General features: G+C 39.0%; 1 protein-coding gene and 1 long non-coding RNA gene across 2 annotated transcripts in view; both read right to left on the bottom strand.

Annotated features, from left to right (window-relative positions):
- LOC120556826 overlaps positions 1-466 on the bottom strand; it is a 47,916-nt gene extending 47,450 nt beyond the window's left edge. The window contains exon 1 of the long non-coding RNA XR_005638895.1: positions 362-466. This is a non-coding gene — a long non-coding RNA (uncharacterized LOC120556826). The remainder of the gene's footprint in view (positions 1-361) is intronic.
- Positions 467-6,674: 6,208 nt separating this feature from the next.
- LOC120557968 (SH3 and cysteine-rich domain-containing protein 3-like) lies at positions 6,675-15,236 on the bottom strand. Its single transcript, XM_039798723.1, has 13 exons — positions 15,147-15,236; positions 14,605-14,686; positions 14,246-14,324; positions 11,320-11,476; positions 11,132-11,229; positions 10,944-11,025; positions 10,301-10,398; positions 9,847-9,916; positions 9,698-9,747; positions 9,460-9,563; positions 9,252-9,303; positions 8,570-8,707; positions 6,675-7,152 (listed from the first exon to the last, which is right to left on the bottom strand). The coding sequence occupies exons 2-13, from the start codon at positions 14,619-14,621 to the stop codon at positions 7,054-7,056; spliced, it is 1,044 nt and encodes a 347-aa protein (XP_039654657.1). The 5' UTR covers positions 14,622-14,686; positions 15,147-15,236; the 3' UTR covers positions 6,675-7,053.
- Between the last annotated feature and the right edge of the window lie 1,810 nt (positions 15,237-17,046).

Below are 17,046 nucleotides of genomic sequence, written 5' to 3'. Positions count from 1 at the left end.
CTAACGTTTAGGGAACGTTCCCTCAGCGTTATAACGTTCCCTAAAGTTAGGGGAACCAACCAACTGAAACGTTCTCCTGTGGTTGCACTGTTACCTCCACACAACGTTCCCGTTTGGTAGTTTTTGGTTGCTCTGAGTGCGGTTTTGAAATGTTTATTTAAACCAGCTCCATTTAAGTTTTTGAAGTAGCATATAAAAGGTTTGCAGTCACTTGATTTAGATTCACTCAAAAACGGCCGTTGAAGTCAAGCTTAGCAGTTAGCTAGCTAGCTTAGCAGTGACTGATTAGTTGATTTTCCTCAGTTTGGTAAAGGAAAAAACAAATATTATTTTTCTATTTTCCTTGACCTGTTGCACTCACCTCGACCCAAACTGTGTCCTCAGGTGACGTTACTGCATTATCTGGCTACGTCTATCTAGTTAAATCCATTTAAGCAGACGTGTGTGTGTGTGTGTGTGTGTGTGTGTGTGTGTGTGTGTGTGTGTGTGTGTGTGTGTGTTCTCTGCAAATTGGTGGACACATTTCTTTCTTTCTATAAATGGTTCATCACATATTTCATTATAACTTAAGTGTTCAAGGAAAAAACTCAAGTAGTCAGTTCAGGGACACCACATATATTATTGATGATAGTTTGGGAGGCTATAATAGGTGTGCATAATTGATTAAAAGGCATTTTAGCATATCGTATTTGCTGCTGATGTCTCCAAATGCTAGCTTTTATCCATACATTAACTTCCTCCTCAAGCATCCTCCGTGCACCAAAAACAATACTCATTGTAATTCGCAAATCTTATTAGGATTGGCCCTAGAGTCGGCCTCTGCTTAGCAAATAAATAATGGTAATGATGATGATCCCTCATCTTGTCACTGGGGCTCTCCCCCGGGGGCCTGGCAGGGCAGGTGGAGGGATCCTCTCCTGGCCTAATTGGTTCCAACCCTGCAGTCTTCTCTCCAGCCTTTTCTCCATCCCTCCCTCATGCTCTCTCTCTCTCTCTCTCTCTCTCTCTCTCTCTCTCTCTGGGCCTAGGGACTCACTCTGTAAACTTGTCTTTCTCTTTATGTGTGTGTCATCACCATCTTTAATTTATTCTTGCACAAGCATGAAATCACACATATACACCAGCACTTTCTGTCTCTCTGTCCTGGTCTCCCTCTGCAAACACAGATGGATGAACAGACTGGAAACACACACATGCACGCATGCACGCACACACACACACACACACACACACACACACACACACACACACACACACACACACATATGCACTGTACTGTGGTAACAGGCTGCCAAAATCTTGCCATTGTCTTCCCCTGCGGTGTCATTTTGGAAGCGATGCACATAAACACCTTAAATTGTTTAATGGTGCCAGACAGGAAACTGTTTCCATTTCTTTACCTGTCTGTCTAGTCCATAACTGTGACCTCTGCCCTGCACTGAGCATCTCCAACTATCACCATACCTCATTACAATTCCACTTAAAAAAAGAAGAAGACAGTTTTGTAACACACAAAATTGCAGTCAGTTTGAATGTATGAGTAATGGAGATTAATAATCATAGAAATCAGATTAGATTATTGAATTTTGCGCCTCTATGAAAAATGAAAATAAGTGTTATTCTGCAACAGTTATTTAAAAGAATCATGTCAAGGATTTAATCTAACGCTTCAGAGGTTCTGTCAGGAAATATGGGATTTGATACCCATTCATGCTATTCCACGCACACTTACACACATCTGTGTGTCACAAAAACAGAGACAGACAAGAGCAAGAGAGTAAAAAAGAAATTTCTAAAAATAAAACCGGTCCGTAAGCTTTGTGAAAGGCATAAAACGTGTTTTGTTGCTTTGAGGACTGTGAGAACAATCAGCTTTAGCAGTGGCCTGTGGAAGAGACTTTCTGAAACATTTCTCTAAAAATCAATACCTTCTCTGCTAGGCAAAAAAGGATCTCTAATATAGTTTTATGTTATTATTTTTCCTCACACATTGCTACATTTCTTAGCGGCTGGCAGAGGGGAAGATGGATTTTCTCTTCGACTGGATGCTAAATGTGATTCTGAATGTGGTGGGTCAATGAGATGATGCAGAGCCTGCACTCTTAAAAAGGGATGCGTCACTTTCTGCACATCCATAAGTGCAGTTTGACACCTTACAAAGTTGTATTGCTTTTCAACGCTGTATAATGCTGTTTGAATATGTGCTGCAAATTACATACATACATTCAGAAAGATCTCCGATATGCATGGGAAGTAACAAGCTGTGTGTCTCAAACTGCACCCATGGGTGTGATACCTAACAACTCAGTATCACAGATTGAGGAGAGGGGGATTTTAACTGTGATTTGATCACTGCATTTAATACAAACCATATGATACTGATGACAATCTATTAAATGTCTGCATTTGATTATATGGACAGATAATCCCTTAAACACTATGGAAATATGGGTTCAAATATGATTGTTAGAGACCAAATGAATTTATTTAAAACCAAATGAGTTATTTAAAACGACATGATCATTAACATTAAAATGATGTGTTCCCTCTTGCAAGCTTGTGATCCTTTGGCCTATGCAGAATGCACATCAACTGTTATTCACAATAAACACACACTGGGTGCCTGTGGTGTGTGAAGTTGGTTCAGGAAGAATTTAAGCTGTATATCCGGGGCAACAGGGACCTCTGTTGGGTGAAATAATCAAGACATGTCTCAGTACAACTCATTGTAATTCAGTGTGTAATATATTTGTTGCAATACGTGTTGGTTTCACACATGGAAATTCTGCTTTTTTTATCTTTAATTTAAATTTAGAAAAACATTTTACTATTTTACTACTTTTTATAGCACCTTGATGATTTTAAAAGTACAAGAAATACACAATGTACGGATGTATTCAATTAACATCGTTGACAATATGAATGCATTTTCTGATATCCTACATGGTCTGAAATATTACTGATTCGAAAATTGGTCGCTGAAAGTCTTTTCCAAGCAGTTATTCAAAGCCAAAATGTTAAATCTTTATCTGCCTAAACATCTTTCTATATACCGTAGTGATCCTAATTTAAAGAGCTTATGGACATCTTCCTTGGTTTTCTTCAATGGCATACATCTTTCGCATTGTAAAAACTGAGGTCATTTGTGACCTTGGAAACAGCAGTAGATAAAGCAATCTCAACTTCAAGCTGTAGTTGTGGTCGTTGCCATGGAAATATTGTGCATGTATAAACTTTCAAACCGGCCCAAGCAAGGTTAATAATGAAGCTGACAAGCTCAACTTTCAAGTCAGCGTGGATGAGAAGATGAAGTGGTGCTCAGAATCATGTAAGGTTTTCCAAGCATCTGCAGTGTGTTTGGAACAAACTTAATTTGCTCTTGAGGACCATGAGATTTAACCATAAACATGGTTCTATATTATTTAGAGGTTATAAATGAGCCCTTTTTACTTCCCACTGTTATGTTTCCATGTGTCCTTTGTTTGATTTTGACCGTATCAAATAAATCAAACTCAAAGTTTACCTGCAGTTGGACTCTAAGTTTGGCTCTTGATGTGTTCTCAATAAAATGATCTTAAATTGAACAGATTCATTGCCACAGAATCATGCATCGACCCCCTCCATGCCCTCGCACACACGCACACACACACACACACACATATATATATATATAAAATCATCATCCAGCAACTCAAATCTACAAACATTTTGGCACCCCTCTTCCATCCTGCCTGTCTGGAGTGGCAGGGTCAGGGGGTCGGGGATGACAACATGGCAGCTGTGATATCTTCCAACGAGGCCCCTCGGTCCAGAGCGGCATGAAGCAGAGGCTGTTTCCTAGAAGGAAGTGACCCGTGTCTGAAGGGGTGCTCTGTTGTCCAATCAGAGGACTGCTGAAGCCTGGCAGCACTACCTGCTCGGCCACGCTGCTCCCTTTTTTTCTCTGACAGACAACAGAGGAGGAAGGAGGCATGACCAGGCAACTCATCATCTGCATCCAAACGTGGTCGTTGAGAGTGTGAGGGAGAGGAAACCAGGGAGACACAAACAGAACAGAAAAAAAAAATCTAACCGAGAATAGTGAAAAAGCAAAAGTATAAGAATTAAAGGATTTATTGTAATAACAACAATCAGAAGGCAAGATGTAACCAGTAGCACCGAGATCGAACAGTGGCTGATATGCCACTACAGCGGTATAAGCAGATCCCCTGGCGGATTATGTCGCTCACTACAGCAGCATGTGCCGGTCGTCGGAGTAGTATGCCGCTTGTGTTCTTAAGGCTTATGCCCACAGACTGTGCTTATGCCACGAACCGTTTAAAGTAACAATAGCCTATTTATGGTGAATAATAAATACTGTTATGCCATACGTATGTCTGTTTAATGTTCCACAACATGTTTTATATGATGGAATGTTTTCTGCTATTAAACATGCCAAAAGTAATATGTTTTATTATAGTTTTAGTTTGCTCTAAAGTTGTTAGCTCTAAATCTCTGTTATGGGTTGGTCAGACTGTTAGCATAGGCAAGCTGTACTATGAATTTAGGGTACATCAGGGATTATATATGAAATTACTATAGTGTAATTTCAAAAGCATCGCTTGTATCCCAGAAACCTAACAGATAAGAGAAAGGTATACATTCCTTTTATTTGGTTAACTTTAGTTCGTTATTGATTAGTCAGACTACAGTGGCGAGGCAAGCAATAGCCATTTTAGCTCAGGCTAGCCCTAATATTAACTTTGAGTACATCGGCAAGGTTTGTCACTGACAGTGGCCTACCACTTCATCCTGTCGCTTCATCCGGCATACATCTCAGGGATCAGCTTATGCCACTGTAACATAGTGGCATACCATCAGCCACTTTTCAATCTCGACATCACTCGATGTAAAGGTAAAAAAGAGATGTATGGAAAAAGAAACAAATGCAAACCTCTGTCTGTCTGTCTGTCTGTCTGTCTGTCTGTCTGTCTATGTGTCGTGTTATTCAGGCCTGTAGTGGCCTGTACTATTGGAATGTCTCTTCGGACCTACAAATGCCATTCCCTGCATACCTGATCTCTCCCTTTACATAGCAAACCATCCCCACAGTGTTTCCTGTGGATAATTACACTGCACTCAGGATAGCTACAGAAATAGCTCTGCATCCTTTTAAGGTTCTGGAAATGCCTCTGTCTCATTTGAATCTATCATTTTGTTCTTTGACGTGAGGAAATGAAAGTATTCTTCCTTTCACTATGAATGACTCTAATAACTAATTGCTAACAAACACAGCACAGATTCACCTCTTTTCTTAAGTTTCTTTGACACTTCTTTTACACACACACAAACACACACACACAAATAATGTTCATCTGAGAAAGTTTTGTTTCCAACAAGTTTGATCATATCTGACCTGAGAAAAGTGTATGAGAGCTACAGTGTATGTACAAGTATGATTTGTGACTTAATCCCATGTGTAGAAAGACAATGGGGAAACACAGGCTGTCTAGTCTATACTTACATGTCAAATGTGCTAACCAAAGCATTGTCCCTCCTAAAACAACTCTGTCTCCAGTTTACTGAATAAATCAGGGAATAAGAGAATAGTAATCAAGTTGAAGAGAGTAACAGAAATGTGTCTCTATATAACAAAGTAAATAACATACCGCTGTGCAATGAATTCAAAGTTTCAGAGTAATAAATTGTCATTTTACATTTACAGTGGTATGTCAAATGTTGTTGGTTGAAATCAAGGGGGTAAGCTTCCTTTCAGAACTCGAACCTCCTATTGCGCCATTTTGATGCTACAAAACGATCACCTCCCGTTAGCGTTCCACTTCATTTTGACGTCACTTTGACAGCAAATAACTTTACATCTGAAGCGTTTAAAGACTCTATTTGTCCATTGTTTATTTCTAAAGAAACACAACAATGTATAAAAGGCTCCATTACCTTGTACCTCACGTTATGGCTCCGTAGCAGACGTTTTTGTAAAAATAGGCTAACGATTGTGTCACATAGTAGAGGAATTACCGTATAGTAAGCTAGTAAGCTTGCAGGCAGTTTGGACTTACATGAGCTGTTTAGGTTTAATTACTGATGTTAACTAGCATTTTAGTTAGCAATAATTAGCCTGTGCCCATGTTATCTCCTTACATATACCTACGCTCTCCGTCTCTGCAAGATTGGGAATGATTGAGATTTCTCTTGGCACAGCTACCAGAAGACTTACAACTTTCAGACACGTTGCTCACGTCACATCTACGTCTTCGAGCTCAGTCGGAGGCTGCGCAGTAACGCTCAGCGCTCACTGGAAAAGTGCTTCTAATATCCTTCACTGGTCTCCGTCCAGAGCAACGGGATCTGTTGGTCCATTCTTATATACTGTCTATGGTTGAAATAACAGCAGCTCATACATGTTATTAAATTTACCAAAAAACATTATTTAACTACTAAAAGATGACTTTTTTTCTGGAAAGTGCTCAATGACTTATTATAAAATAGCAAAATACACAAACACATGTTTACAGAACATCAAGGCAAGTTTATAGAAAGAGTTAACAAGCCCCCGACCCCCAACCCTCCTTACAGTAATACACAGTGTATTCTGTAGTTTAACACAGAGGCAATGTCCATAAAAATATGTGAACTAAAAACAAGAGCTTCTAAAACTAAAGCAAGTCCTGCGATATAAAAAACAACTTCCAGCGATGGTCAAAATACATCACAGATACAAAATATGCCTACAAATAAAATCATTCTTGTTGACAATGGCTAAACAGTTGCATGACTTGTTTGTAGACCAAACCTTTATTTTCTTATTCTGTTATTTATCTGCCTATTTAACACATGCCTCTGCACACTGAGTAAATGCATCCCAATATATTCTGCACGCAGGCTTTGTGAGGTTGTAAGTTTACAGACGAACAAAGGCAAATACCAATGTGTGTTGATTCAAGTGAAAAAGTGTTTTTGTTGCTTTGGACCATAAACAAGCATGTCTGCCACAGCAGGTGATGAAGCTGAGACGGAAGCTGGCCGAGGGTTTAATGTGACGTCTGCCAGTCCTCCTCAGATCTCCTGCAGGAGATTGGCGGGGAAGAAGCCGAGCTTCCGTCCTGTACTGACCTTTAGGTAGCCGTTTACCTCCTCACCCTTCTTCACTACAATCTGAGGACACACACAACAAACACACAAATTTCTTAAATGTCTGTCGCAAGTGAAGGCTTGTTGTTTGCCTTGATGCTTATATGTATGTGTGTTTGTGTCTATTCATGTCTTTTATAGCTGTCATGTCAACACACACGATGGCTGCATTTACATGAATAACTACACCATGTTTAAAGGCAGGCTTGGTAACTATTTCCAATATACACTTTTTTATACATTGTTTGAAATGGCCATTTGATTTCGCCATGCAGCTCAGGCTGGAAACCTGTACATTTTTCTATTCTGCTTCGGTTACAAATCGGCGGGGATCAATCACAAAATGGCTTATCCACCTGGTGCGCTATTGGCGGGTTTAACACGATGACGATAGAGAAGCGACGGCAAGCAGCTTTTTGTTTACATTCAACATGACGGCCACCGAAGCGCAGCAACCCGTTGATGCCGCTGACGCTGCTGTTTTAAAAGATTTCAAAGGCAAGTTTTCTCTGAAAACGGAACAGAAACTTAATACACAGAGTAATACAGAGCAGACTCCCCAGACTAATGTTCAATCTTAAAAGATTGAGCTTGGTCTGGTGATAGCCAGACTACTTTACACCCCGACAGCAACAAATAACTTACTGTAATCCTGTAAAAACGCCCACCAATCACTGCCTGAATGAAATGCCTCCTTGCCCCGCTGCACGTACTTTACCCCTCCCGTGTACGAGCCTGAGCTCAATGTGCTCGTCACATTCAGAGTTACTGTAAGTCTACTGCAGAATAGAGTAGTCATGTTTGTTTTTAACATTCAGGATGATAATATTAAGTGTTTGCTTACCGGTGAATTAGACATGAAGCACCATGTGTTTTCTTTTAATTCACTCTTGGAAAACCCCATATGTAAACTGCATAATTACTGCAATTGTTATTTTTGCCTTCCTCCTCTGGATCAGTGTTTAATAATTATTAAAGACATACACAGTCTCCAGTGTATGTAGAGTGGATTAAGTTTTGCTTTAATTAAGCAAACAATCTATGGATAATTGATTTAAGAACTGGCCATACAGTGCTTTACGCAGCATGTTGGTGTTGACGTTACATCTTTATATTTGTGTGTAAAGTATATGTGTATTTCTGTACCTATGAGGATCGACTGTCCTAACAGCCACAGAAAGATACACAAAGACATATTTCAAGTTCTCAATTCTTTATTTTAGTATGTTCACTTTAGAGATAAGACTAGGATTCAGGTTTATTTTTTATAGTGGAGGCATTTATGGTTTGGTTATATTATCATGCATCTGCAAGAGTGTGTGTGTGTGTGTGTGTGTGTGTGTGTGTGTGTCTGTGTCTGTGTGTGTGTGTGTGTGTGTGTGTGTGTGTGTGTGTGTCTGTGTGTGTGTGTGTGTGCGTACGTGCGTGCGTGTGTGTTAACCTGGTCTTTCTTCAGAGTGATTTGGCCCATCTCTCTGTTGCCAACGAAGGAGCGTGTCACCTTGTACACCCCCTCTCCTGCTCGCACTCGGATGATGTAGTTGGCAGGTATGAAACCCGTTCTCTCTCCGATCTTCCCCTGGTGGAGAGAAAGCTCTGAAAGTGACGTGTTGCTGCCCCAGTTTCTAATTCAGATATCGTAGATGGCTCAATTTAAACATGAACATATTGCCCAGTGTGGTTTTGAAACCTGAGTGACTTGAAAGCACAGACCAAAGTTAAAACTGCCAATCATCTACTGTTTTGTAAAGCCTATTTATTACCCTTACGGACCACAATGAGGGAAATAAAAGCGTGGGCTGGCGTTTAGAGGCTGCAAATGGTTAATTTATATGTTTAACCTGGAACTCAGATCGTCAGAAAAGTTATCGCTGTGAACTAGAAGCTCAACACTCAAGGACAGCTCTGCAAAGCTGCAGCTCTCATGGTTTTCATTTTTCATTAAACACAACGCTCTAAAGTAGCCAACTTGGAAGGTGATGAACACACATATGAATGCACCAGAATTCGTTTGGCTGGATGTACGTATGTGCGCAAAAAAAACCATAACTTTTGGATAGCAGACAGGATTGAAATCATCATCTTGACACTGAGTAATGTGAGAAAAATAATCTGGGACTCACCCTCCACCATTCCTCATTGGAGTCATCTATCACCGTGATGCGGTCACCAGCACTTGGGGAAATATTAAACATGTTAATATTAAATATTGACACAAAAAAGTATGTTTGGTGGAGTGAGACAGTCAGGAAGAAAGAGTAAGTACAAAGAAGTCAAAGAGAGATTCAGAGACACACAGGGAGATTAGGCGAGATGCAACGAGAGGCTTACTGAACATCCAGATCATCTTTCTCGATGGCTTTGAAGCGGTACAGAGCCAGATAGTAGTGAGACTGACTGAACACGCCGATCTTTCCTGACTGAAGTTTTTTACTCTGATGAGCACAAACATTTAAAGCACAGCGCTGACTCAACATCACAAGTAAAAAAGTATCATATCGTTCATCATAGTTCGTTTTCATTGATGTCATCATTATCGTTATTATCACATTCTGTCCTGTCATCTGACCTTGTCATCAACAGGAGCCTTGTCTCCTCTCTTGGCTCCTTCTGTGTTTGCTGGTACACAACAACAATATAAATGAGACAAACAAAGTATTCAACTGTACATATTGTCACCAGTATCGTAAAGAATATTTGACGTTAGCACACACTTACCTCCTTCACCTCCTTCATCCTCTTGTTTGGGCTGGGACTCATCATCCTCTGTCATCATCATCATCATTATCTGAACAATTTAGGATAAACAATACATAATGCATTTATATAGTACTTACTATAACACATTTAATAACTAAAGTGTGCTTTAAGAATCAGATTAAACAAATAAAAAAGTAAAATGTGAAGAAGACAAATGGAAAAAGGTTGGTAAAAACAATTGACTGTAACAGTAAAAAAAAGTAAAACTATTTAAAAGAAGATTTTACTAACCAACCTCGTGACTTAAAGTCAGAGCTAGGGTTACCAGGAGATTAAAGTCTAGTGAAATAGATCTACATATTTACAACGGGCCATTGCAGAAACTGGCAATGCTTTAAAAAATGCAATGATTGCACCATGTTTACAGATGGCTGTGTGCTGTATGAAGTGTTATAAGTGCATTTGCACTCACATTCTTCTTGTCCTCTGACCCTTTTTTACGCTCCTTGTTGGCCATGATCACACCAACACGCAGCGTCTCAAACACAGGGTCGGTGCGGTTTGACTGTGCTGCCAAATCAGATGTCATCAATCAATCAATAAACAGAGAAAAAAAAGGGTGCAGGTGAGTGTGACGTTCTAACAAGAGGTATTCAAGTTTAATCAACTTCAGGCCTTATCAATGTTGTTTCTATAATCTTTTTGATTTTGTGAACCACAGCTAATCTTTTCATCTGTGATGTTGTCTGGTGACAATTCAAATACCTGATCTGTGACTAATGAAAAGGACACTTGGACTTCTGTGAGCACATTTCTGGCTTACTTTACAACCCTCATTGCATCTGGACCATAACGTCCCTTTCACTTTAGAGCTTATGCACACACTACATTTAAACAAGGAAAGAAAAACTTTGTTCAGACCAACATTTACACACAACAACATACAACTAAATTAAGCTAATAAGATGGAAATTCCCATCATGTGCACTGCTGATCTAAGTACATTATATGTGACAAACTTAACATCTGGCTGGGAAAGAATTGCACATTTTGAAGCATTTTAAAAATAAAAATAAAAGAATGGTTAAGGAGAAATGTACATTAGTTGAACTCACAAAAGGGCAGCAGCTGTGAGACTGTGGAATTTGGCTGACTGCTGTAGAGAGGTGAACTGTAGGCTCTTCTGAATCCTGGAGGCTAAACGAGGGGAGGAGAGGAGAGGAGACACTAAATACCTAAAAGAAAATTCTCTGCAGTGCATTTTTGGATTAAAGCAAGCAGCACTCTGTAATACAAAGCTCACAATTTTGCCAAAACACCTCTGGAACTCCACGTACGACTGACACTGGTGGTGGATGCTGGTTTTGCAGTTCTTACATCGCAATGCAAACTTATTGTTCACTGAAGAGAAAACCAAAATAAAGCAAAATTACAACATCATTTTAAATCCCGATGTCGTGCAGGAAACAAAAAGAGACAAGATGGACGTACAAACTATCATGCGTGCGCAGACGTCACAAAACTTTGGTTTCTTGCAGTAGTGGTCCTTGAACTTGTGAGGTCTGTCGTTGACTGGTTTGATGGGTTCTGCAGGAGGAGGTTCCTCTTTGTCTTCGTCCTCTACCTCCTCGTCATAGATGAAATATACCTGGATATAGGTGAGGAAGGAGGTTCAAAATCACAGCAGAGCAAAATAAAAATGGGTCATACAGTTTTGAACTGCTAGAAGACAAAACGTGAAACATAATGGACAGATAATGGCCAACATAGGTGCATATTAGTGTTTCTGAAATGGGAGTACATGTACCCCTAGGGGTACTTTGGAGTACTTCAGGGGGTACGTGAGTTTTTTTGTTAATTAAAAAAATATCAGTCCTGAATAATTCCTAAAATAAGTATACACTATAAAAATGAATGCATTTAGTGATTCTAAACATTGCAAATGTAGTATTTAAATGTTTTTCAGGTACAATATGCAGCGTTGTATTGTGCCTCTTTACATACTGTAGCTAGGCATTTTTTGTTCTAACAAAAATGTTTTGTGCTGGTCAGGAGGTACTTAGATGAACAAATATTTGAAAGGGGGTAAATTATTGAAAAAAGTTTGAGAACTATATATATATATATATATATATATATATATATATATATATATATATATATAAAAGTTTGAGAACTATATGTATATATACTATATATATAGTTCTCAAACTTTTTTTCAATAATTTACCCCCTTTCAAATATATATATAGGGTTTTGTTTTATGTCCTGTTTTATTTTGTAGGTTCTTCTTGTTTTACTTCCTGCCTTGTGTGTTTTCCCACCTTTGGGATTGTCTGCCCTGCCCAGATGTGTTTCATCACTTCCTTCTCAGACCTCATGTCACCTGAGCCCCCGTTACCACTCTCCTATTTTTGAGTATATTGGTCTTGGTGTATATTGGTCTTGGTTGACTCATTGGAACTACAGCTGCAGCTAAAAATTACATAGTGTTGCTTTAAAGTTTGCTTTTTGTTCTGCCAACCTGCCTGACTGGTCTCCTGCTTTTGAGTCCTCCTTTTGATATCTCAAACCGTGACAGTCAGTTTGTTTTTAATCAAGCAAAGTCGAAACTGGCTAAATCCTCCATTCAGTTTGGGGATTCCATGGAATTGTTCTCTACTGTTTGCTTCTTTATTTAACCCAAACTGTCCCGGTATCCTGCACCACCCACAGCCTTACAGATTTATATGAGAACAACGCTATAAATACTGAACCACCCTGCGGTCTACTGCATATGGAGTCTGTCTGATGTGTTTGTTCACACAAACTGTATCATCTCAGCCAGAGAGAGATCCACGAATAATTATAACAGACAGCTACTCCTAAATATACTACAGTCTAGTCAAACAGAGCCATGTGGATGTCACACACACATTCAAAGATTTGTACACACACACACACACACACACACACACACACACACACACACACACATACACACACACACACACACACACACACACACACACACACACACACACACACACACACACAGCCAAGCCAAGGGACGCCTGACAGGCTGGACTGGCTCCGACTCTCCGTCAGTGGCAGGATTACCCGTGCCCTGTGGCCGTCAGGCTGTGAATTTACACTACAATAACTGATAATACCAGGAACAGTTCAAACATTACAGCACCATCCCTCGGCAACTCGTTTTAACTGTCAGGATTCCTAAACAAACCTCCCACAATGTGTCAGTGCACTCAGCAGCTTAATCGACTTATTCAAACTCACTTTGGCAATCTTTTTCTCAAATCAAGAGAGCAGAAAAATGTGATATCTGTTCAAACATACTGTTAGGCTGTATGCTTATGATTTTTTTTATGTAAATAAATTAAAGGGTCAGTTCACCCATATTACAAAAATACATATATTCCTCCAGCAGGATTCCTCCAGTGGTATCTGGCTGTCCAGATAGTTTTGGTTTCGTTGTCCAGGACTAACATTCATCAAACTGCTAAAAAAAGTGTGAAAAATGAAAGTAAAACTTAACTTTTGTACTTACAAACTGGAGAATAAAAGGTATTTATTAAATTGCATTTGACATAAAAATCCTTAACTAATATTAAATTTAAGAGGGCTGTCTTAAGTGTTATGATTGATGATACGTTAGCTGAAGCAGTGTATAATTCAGAAGAGGATAGTTTTAGCCTGCTACCTGAATTTGATTTAAACACATGTTAGGATGTTACACCCCTTTTTCTTACTGTTATCAGGTGTGCAAACAACAAGAATAAAGCTGGCATTGATTATCTCTTCTATAAATCTCCAATAACTGCTCTTGTCAATGTCTTACTAAATTCTCTTTTATGATATGATTTCTCCGATGTATTAAGTCTACCAGCAGCAGCCACATTTCTTTCCTACACCAGTAAAGTTTTCTTTTTATTTCCTATTTTTGTTAAGGATTTTTGCTAAGGATTTCACACAACTGAAATCAATTTAAAAAATAGTGAATTACATGTTTTTGCAGAATAACATAATAGAATAAAAGGAAGGATTAAAAAAAAAAGAATAAAACAATGGCGCAGACATAAGTTAAACACTTACTGTTTTTCTGATTGGCTATTGGTAGCATACATTTCAGAGACAGATACAGTACCAGTCAAAAGCCCAAACTTTTGACTGGTACTGTATCTCAAATCCTGAGCAAATAATCCAAAATGATCTGCATGACTATGTTTTTGTCATTTTTAATTTTATTTAACCAGTGATTCCTATGAAAACATAAGCTCAAATGATCTCAATCAGACATGAATCATTCCTAATGCCATGTAACATTTTGTTCAGAGTTTCTTGGCATTGATAAATAGTACACCGCCCCATGATGTGGTGTGTATGCCACGTGGTATGTTGTGGATATTGGATGTCTCACCGTGTTGTCTTCCTCTTTCATCACATTCTCAGGGAGAGGAGGGTTGTCATGAATATCCACAGAGCCCTTGTCATCCAACCTGTCATCATTGGGTAGCAAATGTCATACGGAGAAGCAAATGGCAAAAGAAGGCAAAAGACAAATATGTGGCTAAGATTTGTCATGGTAGTCTCACTGTATCATTGCCTGCCTTAAGATGTGCACATTCTAGGTTTTTAAGTATTATTTATGTACTTCTCTGGTATGACAATACATGATGAGAGTAGACATTTGATTATCAGTGATTTACATAACATCTAGACTAAACTTGTTCAAGTATCTTTATTCCTTTCCTGTTCCCGTCTACAGAATGAACTTACATGTCATAATAAGCCATGGTGTGGCTCAGTCAGTCACGGTGTAGTTCCTTCAGATATTCAGAGTCTGGACCAGCAGATGGCACTGTAGACAGAAAGCACATCAGCATCACTTCTGTTGCCGTGAAGGGAATCCCAAAGTGTCCTCTGAAATTCCTGTAGGTCACTAACAATAAAGGAACTTCTTTCTGCTTGGCTTACAATTGATGATCAAGATAAAATATTTCATGTTTAAATAATATTAACTCACAGCTTTTCTTACCATGTTATGCATTACTTTCAGTGAACAATGTGCAGCTATTAACAAGATGGACGGAACGCTGAGGACTGTTCTTGATAGGCAATTTGATCTTAGCAAAGTTAAAACAGGACTCACTCGTAACCTGGTACAAGATATATGGCAAACACATCTACACTGGGGTTAGAGGGCTCCCCCTATCTTAGGCTGCTACATGTTAGAATCCATGAACAAGAAAACATTAACACTGAAGTATAGAAAGGGTTAAAACAAAAAAAAGGGAGGGTAGATCATTCATGCAACTGACCGTGAAACTTGAATTCCACTTCTTCTTATAGTGTGGTGGTTCTCAGACACTCAGGAGGGGTCCCTGCAGCTTGAAACTTCTTGGGACTCTTTCTAGCTTTATCTACCAGGCCTGTTGTTAAGTCCTTTACATGCTCAACTTTCCAAATGAGGCTCCAACAGGTGGGAGATTGGGATGAGTAATGCCAGCAGGCCAACCCAGCCCAGCCCTGAGTTGGTGTGTGTGTGTGTGTGTGTGTGTGTGTGTGTGTGTGTGTGTGTGCCACGTGACTTTTTGGGACAGCTGAGCACTTTAAAAGCTGAGAAGCTCTCCCAGCAGAGTGGTACAAACAAAAAAACAAAGTGGTCTACTTTTGGTTTCTCACTCAGCAAAGTAAACGTCATGTTAAATATTTATGGACTGTGGCCGGGTTGGCTCAGTGGGTAGAGCAGGCGCACATATACTGAGAGGTTTATGCCTCGACGCAGAGGTCCAGGGTTTGAATCTGACCTGTGATGATTTCCTGCATGTCTTCCCCCTCTCTCTCCCCTTTCTCACCTAGCTGTCCTGTCAAAATTAAAATAATCTAAAATAAATAAATAAAAATTGTGGACTCTGTGGAGATTATTTTACTGAAGTAATGGCAGTATGAGTATTTACATATTCAAGTGTACAAGTGAGATTGTGATTATGGACTCCCTCTGCCCCTTGGCTGTGTGTGTGTGTGTGTGTGTGTGTGTGTGTGTGTGTGTGTGTGTGTGTGTGTGTGTGTGTGTAAATTAAATAAATGAATGGATGCTGGTATATAAACAGGCAATACAATGTAACACAGTTGTTCATGTAAAATATGTCTTTATGCCATCAGTTACTGTAATGCTTGGAAATACTGTGCATTAATTACACTGTACTGTACATTATAATGTGTTATAAACTGTGTATTATGTGTTAATTTACTGGTTATAGATGTACTGTACATGGTGGTGGTGGTGGGTGGGGGGGTAAAGAGTGTGTGTATGAGCATGGAATGTGTGTGTGTGTGTGTGTGTGTGTGTGTGTGTGTGTGCACGTACGTGTGGAATATGTGTGTGGAATGTGTGGAATAATGAAGTAGAACAGAACAGAACAGAATAGAACTTCTTTGTGATATAATTCCAGCATCCCATGTTCATGCACATAATTCTCAAAGAGAACCTCACTTCAATCCTGGACTTTGAACTGTGAACATTTCAACCACAAAAAGAAAAACTTTTCACTTCAAACTCATCATTTGGCATCATTGGGCAACAAGCAGAAGAAAGAACTGAAGATGTCTCAACAGAAAGAGGTATAAATCATTCTTTACTTGAGTATTTTAGCCTGCTTTTGACTTCTAACCCACTTCAACTATTTTTGCTGCACAATGTTAATTTTACAGCTACAAGTACTGGTTATTTTTTCAGATTAACGTACAATTTACATACAAAATATATGACCAGTTTATAAAATATGACGCATTGCATTAGATTTAAGCGCCCAACGGTTTATGAGGCAGTTAAAATTAGCTACACCTCAACATTTGAATGCAGCTTACACGTTAGTCAATAATAATAATGATTCAATAATATAATAACATAACACTGACAGGGGCCATTCTGCATTAATAGTACTTTACCTCTGAATGCTTTCAGTCAGTTTTGTTGCAAAGACTTCTGTACTTTATAAATTTTGAATAGGATTTTTTCTAAAATAGATAATGTAAATACTCTAAGAACCAAAAAAAAAACTATGTTCATGAGATTATATCAATTGTAAAAAGTATTAGAAGGTAGAAATGAAGCCATGAAAACAATTTATTATTTTTAAACACCTTGAGTAAAATTGTACTTCCCCTGCTCACCAAATAAAAAATTGTGAAGTTGTCCGTTCATTTATAGTCATCACT

This window comes from Perca fluviatilis, chromosome 4 (assembly GCF_010015445.1).
Source record: "Perca fluviatilis chromosome 4, GENO_Pfluv_1.0, whole genome shotgun sequence".
Lineage (NCBI taxonomy): Eukaryota > Metazoa > Chordata > Actinopteri > Perciformes > Percidae > Perca > Perca fluviatilis.
The sequence above is the reverse complement of the archived record's forward strand: the minus strand, read 5'-3'. Positions and strand labels throughout refer to the sequence as shown.

What these genes read in the sequence shown, in the direction of transcription:
- LOC120557968 (XM_039798723.1), bottom strand. An exon ending in GGTCAGAGGACAAGAAGAAT is followed by an intron (nt 9,917 to 10,300) that starts GTGAGTGCAAAT and finishes TAAATTGTTCAG; the next exon opens with ATAATGATGATGATGATGAC. An exon ending in CCAATGAGGAATGGTGGAGG is followed by an intron (nt 8,708 to 9,251) that starts GTGAGTCCCAGA and finishes TCTCTCCACCAG; the next exon opens with GGGAAGATCGGAGAGAGAAC.